At 34.4% G+C, this 6,922-nt stretch overlaps 1 protein-coding gene across 2 annotated transcripts; it reads right to left on the bottom strand.

Moving 5' to 3' along the window:
• Window positions 1-251: 251 nt before the first annotated feature.
• LOC119633338 (mitochondrial basic amino acids transporter) lies at window positions 252-5,770 on the bottom strand. 2 transcript variants are annotated; one of them, XM_038026842.1, is made up of 4 exons: window positions 5,609-5,770; window positions 1,681-1,789; window positions 1,090-1,551; window positions 252-1,014 (listed from the first exon to the last, which is right to left on the bottom strand). In XM_038026842.1, the coding sequence occupies exons 2-4, from the start codon at window positions 1,712-1,714 to the stop codon at window positions 383-385; spliced, it is 1,128 nt and encodes a 375-aa protein (XP_037882770.1). In that variant the 5' UTR covers window positions 1,715-1,789; window positions 5,609-5,770; the 3' UTR covers window positions 252-382. The 2 variants fall into 2 exon arrangements, with proteins under 2 accessions (XP_037882770.1, XP_037882769.1); XM_038026841.1 differs by having other exon boundaries at window positions 5,613-5,770.
• Between the last annotated feature and the right edge of the window lie 1,152 nt (window positions 5,771-6,922).

Below are 6,922 nucleotides of genomic sequence, written 5' to 3'. Positions count from 1 at the left end.
AGAAACTGGCTGCAGTTTTACTTATGCACCTATGCCTCGGATTAGAGATAAAATTTCATTTTCATTTCTTTTAGGATATACTCGAGGTTTAATTAAATTAAAAACTGGAATGGCAGTGTCTTCTTTCTTCTTCTTCTTCTTTTCCTTTACTACAGTTAATATATTAGGCAGTTGAGAGAGACTGTAATTGGTGTCGTACGCTTAAGATTTATCGAAGCGTAACGTTATTGATTTCTTTGCAAAACCCAAAAGAATCTAATAAATATATATATATATATATATATATAATAAACATATATAAATATATGTATACATGTACACATGTATAGATATCACCAAAAATATTTCGCACCGAATAAAGTTAATTAAGTTCTGTGGACTTTTAACAGTCCACAGGCCTTTCGTTGATTCGAAACTCTCTGGCCGTAATTCGTTTGTCTTCTAAAACAAAGTATTTATTTTCATTTACAGGATACCATTCGGTTGCTAATTCTTCGGCTTCGGAATGGCATATAGCTTCGCTGAATGTACTAAAGCTTTGTAGGCTCTTCGTCATTGCAAGGTGTTGTTGTCGAATTCGTTCATCGGGTTGAACGACGTGATTAAAAATATACGTTAGGGGCGTATTTGCCGCCAAAGCGATCGAGGTTTGAGTGTCGTGCGTATTTGCAACATCGTCTGGTCCATCATCGGCGAAGTAATTCATGAAAGCTGAGACGACATAAAAGCAGGCAGCGTTCATTGGAAATGAACGTATCATCGTCGAGTTCATTCCGCGGAAAAAGAAGTGCAAGCCTTCGGATTTGTAACCTTTACGGGCTATATCCATGTACCCGCTATATTTCGGACTTGCAGGATCATCTGCTTGTATACATGTTTTTATAACGTCTATTGGATAGCTGACAAGCCAAGAGGCAATCCCAGCAAGACCACCCGCTGTTAGCGTCCACCATGCGGTCAGCGGTGACTGAAGACTCGTTAAATACTCGAAGGAAGTGAAGTAGCTGGCAAATCCTAAAGCAAAAAGAAAAGGGGGAAAAAATAGAAAAACATTTATTCATATAAATAAATGCGATTACTATCGCTAACCTGGCACATCGCGAAATGCAGTGAAACCTACACCTCTCATGGTACCAATATAACCTTCAGTCCGCACAACATGTATAAGATACTCTAATGGGCACTTAAATTTTTTACCGAGCTGATCCTGTGTTTGCAACTGCATGCGTATCTTGGCTAACTCCATTGGAGCGCAAGCAACACTTTGGAAAAACCCCGCCACACCTCCGGATAAGGCATGCGCTTCCAACGAAGTTGGATCTTGGCACATACGCTGTACATTACCATATATACCGAATACGATGGCATTAACAGCAGCTAATCCAGCAAGTGGGCTAGTCATGCCCTTATAGAGGCCATGGACACCTTCCTCTTTAACAATAGTTTTTAAGCAATGCCATGTGCCGTGATATTTAATATTTTTTGGATTTTGTGTTTGCAAGTGTACTTTAATTGTATCCAAAGGGTGACTGACCAACACACCAGCAGCGCCTGGAAAGAAGTATTTGTGAATAATATTTTCAAATTAGATGGAAAGAGAGAGAGAGAGAGAAAGAGAGAGAGAGAAAGAGAGAGAGAGAGAGAGACAATACAGCATAATAATCACAAATAAATACTAACCTCCAAGGCATCCAGCTATAAAATCGAGCGTCATATTATAATAGTGGTGCTTATCACTAGTATTAGCCACAATAAACCGTGGTTTGGGCAAACTGTTATTAATTTGCACCTGAAATTGAAAACATACAACTGACGTAAATAAGATTCATTTGCGATTTTTAAATGCTAAATGAAGCGAAAAACGAAAAAAAATTTTCCTTAAACAATTCCAACCTCTTAGTCATGAGCCTGCGAAATTTTAGCGATATCTCGTTTCGTTTTTGAAGTGCAAGTGGCGACAGTGTTGCTTCTCCAAAAGTTGCGAATCAAGAATAATTTTATTTTTTAATAATTTTCTCACACATCATTGAATATTAAAACGAAATTCGCAAATTTAATTACCATTCGAAACATCTGTCATTGCGATAATGGTTTGACTATTACCGAGCTTAGGTGTGGATCAATGTTACATTTTATGTTTACTTTGGCTACTTTTTTTCAGACTGACGTTTACTCATTTTGTCATAATGCTTGCAAAGTCCAAAAGGACACTTCAGAGTTCCTTTAAAGTATATATAGTCTTGATCAGCGTGAAATACTGAATCGATTAAACCATTTCGAGCCGTCGACAATAACAAAAGAAGAGAAATGTTACCCCATTTGCTTGTCATAGGCGCTCAAGATTTTGGTCCGGATGGGTATGGGAGATTCGGTCTCGACCAAATATGACTTTCTTACTTATCAAAATATGATTAAATTTTGCATATATTCTGAATTTCAATGCATGATTTTTTGCATAAGTTCGGCACAAATTCAAATGGAAAGGTAAGTGAGAATTACCATCAGAAAGACCTCATATCAAGGGAAAGAGCCAAAAGTCAATCGTATTAATGCCATGGATGGGTAAGCTATATGGGAGAAACGTAGCTCCACGAATACAATGATGGTTTTAAGATATGAAAGAAAGTGTTTTTTGCCCAGTGAAACTGTTACTACCCGGAAGTCTACGTGCAACAAACGATCAATTTGAACGGCGTATTGATTTTGTTTTTATTGTAATCAATCACTCAGGACTAGTCCTCTTCTGGTGTGGCACGGTGACGCTTAGAAAGTAAGCGAAAGCAGTCTAACGGCTTTGTGCTCAATCGGTAAGTGCTTGCCTTTACTCACTATAGCAAAACAGATCATAGTAACCTATTGTACTAAAGATGGGAATCCGTGGACACGGACATGCTAAGGCAATCTGGCTTATTTCAATAACGCGCCGGCACACGTTGCAAACGCTTCCACTGGCATGCTGTTTGTTTGCAACGCTCCAACAGTTATGAAGAAGTAGAAAAATTACTTGGCTTTGTTTGCTCCAAAAGATGAAAGATTCCGTTAAAATGGAATTGACGAAGCGTCAATCGTCAGCGGCAAAAGGCCTTTCATAAAGAGTATAAGTATATATTCTTATACATTCTGCAGTACCTAAGCGAAGAGATAGAAATTGTCGTTTATAGAAAGCACGCCAGTTGGCCGGTCTGGACCATTTTGGTTTTTGTTCTATGAATTGTCAGAAAAAGGGAAAAACCAGTAGCTAGCGATGGACGATAACTTGAATAAAAGTAATTTTTTTATTATATATTCTTATTTTTTCAATAAACGCCTCTTCCTCTTTTTGTGTGGTGTGTTTATGGAGAAAAGTACATTCTCTTGTCAAATTGTTAAATTAAAGTTTATTCGCTCAATTTTCAAGCATATCAACAGCAGACTACGCTACTCTGAATGAATTCAAACTTGCACCTCAATGATAAGAAAACATACTCTTAGGTGATTCTCTGAATGTCTCATAATTGTTAGTTTATGTATTATTATGTTGTTCGGGAATAAGTGCATTAAGAAAAGAATTTTTATATAATTTATGTTAGGCTATAACGTTTTTTGGGTATAAAAATCATCACGTAATTAAATTTGCATGATTATCAGCACACACTTCGATTTTTATAATCATTTCACTTAGCAATTTAATTAATAGAATCAGATTAAATTATTAAATTAAAATATCCTACTAACTTACACTTCACTCTAGTCTATGTTAAGAACAATCTATACTATCTACTTATTTATTATATCCAGCATTGAAATATTTGGTTAAAGTAGCATGAACTTGTAATATCCAGCATAGAAAGTAAAATGCTTTCTTTGTTCTTTTCAAGATTCAAAGGCGGCTTAGCTGTCTGCTGTCTTTGAAAAATCGAGGTAAAAATTTCAACTCGAAATACATCCATGGACACATAAATAATATTAATTTGACCTAAAATGCAAATAGAAATTTTTTGCAATTGTCTAACCGAACGATTATGTTCTTAGTCGACGCCATTGTTTAGATTTTTTCGATTTTTGTTACCCTTACGATGCTATTGTTGATTTATGGTTGTGAAATTTGTCAGAAAAAGAGGGCAACGCATCTATCAGCTTCGACGATATTTGGTATTAAATTGGTTAACTTTTTCAGGGACGCTTTTCCTAACTATCGGTCGTAAATACGTTCAGCGTTCGCCCAAGACCTAAATTTTTGGATTTTCATTGTTGAGAGAGAGATTTTATCAAATTGTTGTTTTTATATTCATATATTAATTATCAAAAGCTTAATAGCTTTACTATAAGCTGTAACCCTTGTGGAGCGCTTTAATGTGTTTTTGAAAACGAAAAATTTCTATTAATTTACCTCAGAAAGGAAAAGATATGTAAAAAAAAAAACTCTTTCGTCTTTCAACTAAACAATATCTTTTAACAAAAGTAAACACATTCTCCTTATATGGGGCTATGACAATGTGCTCTTATTGGACGGCCGCAAATCACAGTTGAATCATTTTGAAATCATTTTGAATTGAATTGCATTCGTAACCAAAAAAGAAAATGTTGTTACTTAAAGTGTGCATCATATTTTTACCAGCACTGTTCAACACTTTAAAGTGCTTTTAAACGTTCCAATACCACGCTCTCTTAGCTAGAAAAATATTTTGCCATTCACGTGCGTATATTTTGCATACCCTACACCACTTCTAATATAAAGGTATATTAAGTTAATATGGGTGTATGCAACATCCAAAAGGACTTGAGATAGACTCAACTTTTATTAATTGATCCTAAGCTTGTCTTTCGCTCCGCAATTTTAGAGATATTTAATCGATATGTGGTACACTAAAACGTTTTGGCCCAACGTGAAAGTGACTCTAATCGAACCAATTTCCCGACCACTTGTCATACAACGCTTTATTTAGAAAAATCGTTGCATAAATCATTGTAGAGTGGTATACAGTAATCGATGGTGGGCCAGGGCTCACTACGGTATTTTTTGGGCTGGTACAGTGGCGTTGCGCTTTAAAGTAACTTATGTACAACCATTACAGATATATAAATTTACAGCATGCACAGCAAGAAAAATATTTTGCAGAAATTTTTTTTTTTAAATGCATTTCGTTACATTTTTAGCGAAATCTTATCGTAAACTTAAACGAAAGCATATACCAAAAGGATTTTGCTTTTCTCGACGCGTTTGTACTGATCGAATAAATCAAAGATTTTATGATATCGGGCATAACCTCGATATTGCATTAAGCTATGCTTGGAGTATTGGAATGGAATTGTAGGATGCTAGACGCACTAAAAGTGAGCACGAACTTCCTTATGTCTGACTTGAAATTAAAAACGTATTAAAATGCAATAACAAATTCGAAAAACACACGTAAGTTGTCCGTATTACGTATTATTTTGAATATTGTTATAAATGTTGTTTAGACGCAAGTAAGGCTTAGTAAATAATTTCTAATAGAAAGACTTTGTAGAAATATTAGACAAAGAATCGCGTCTCAATGCGTATTTGACAATAGCTTCCCAAAATGAAAACGTTTTCGTATACGTAAGTAGTAAATAAATGCAAGCAAGGATGTAAGATGAAGTATACCTACGTTCCAATTAGAATTAATAAATAATCCAAACAAAGATTATCCTGTTGAGTAGATTCCACGGATGATAAACGAATAGATCGCGATATAGATCATGTTGCACATAATGGATAAAAGCGTAAGAAAATATTTATATATCAAATAAAAAAAAAAAAAAAAAAAAGAAAAAAGTGATTTTTTTATGGTTATAAAAATGTTTGTTCGTTTTGAACTAATCGCATCGCTTCGAAAGCCATTCACTTTAATCAATTTATTAAGAAGAAACAATAAATGAGCAAAAAAAAAAAAAAAAAAAAAAAAAAAATACAAGTATATATGTACAGTATATATATATATATATATGTATATTTGCAGCAGGAATCACGTTTTTAATAAAAAAAAATTTTTTAAATTTTTAACAACAACTCTGAAAGCTTCGCACAGATTAACTAAATTATTTGATGGAAATTTCTCTGTTAATCAATAATTATAAAAAGCATTTACATGCTTTCATTTAATCAATACTTATAATCGCTTTTGCATGCATTTATTGTACGTATTGTACATATGAAGAAATGATACGCCATTGAATGGTGCTTTTCGCAATTTATATACTGTTTACGCAGATCAGCAATCAGCCACGGAATGTATGTATAGGAGATAGTGGAATAATGGTAGCTAATGAAGAACATTCCCAGTGCAGTTATAAACAAACAGAGCTAAGCTTGACTAGCATATAAAACGTACGTACAAGCATATATTCCGCGAGCGTAGAGCGCGTAGATTTTTAAATGTAAACAAACGCTTACTCACATAACATATAACCATACATCGAACATCATACGATTATAATCGCTAGCTAGTTGACGATGTTTTGATCGTAGATAAATATAACACAAAACACAATGTTCACCTATATTACACTAACAAATGTTGCGCTTATCATGGAACATTTCAAAAAAGCCATCACAAGCTTAGTTCTAGTATCGTTTCAACTTCTACTAAACTAAAACATTCTGTTTAAACTGAGACGCTTTTTAATCTCAGTTTTTTACCGAATAAGTAAGTACTTGTTAATCAATAACTAAAAAAGGCTACACTACTATAATAACATCAATAAAAACAACGATGTTAAAAGGATCGGGAGGTGAGAAAGATATTTTCAGAACTATTTCTTAAATATCAGTCTCTAGATAAGACATAAGTCCATAGTGTGGGGAAGCATACAAATTGCATATTGTGTTGCCTAGCGTCGACCAGGAGTCAACATTCCCTGATTACTCAACGCGCATTACTTTGCAGTTATTTCATTTCTTCTTATTGAAGCGTGACTT

This window comes from Glossina fuscipes, unplaced genomic scaffold (genome assembly GCF_014805625.2).
Source record: "Glossina fuscipes isolate IAEA_lab_2018 unplaced genomic scaffold, Yale_Gfus_2 2, whole genome shotgun sequence".
Classification (NCBI taxonomy): domain Eukaryota; kingdom Metazoa; phylum Arthropoda; class Insecta; order Diptera; family Glossinidae; genus Glossina; species Glossina fuscipes.
Note: the sequence above shows the minus strand (reverse complement) of the source record. Positions and strands in the feature narration are given on the sequence as shown.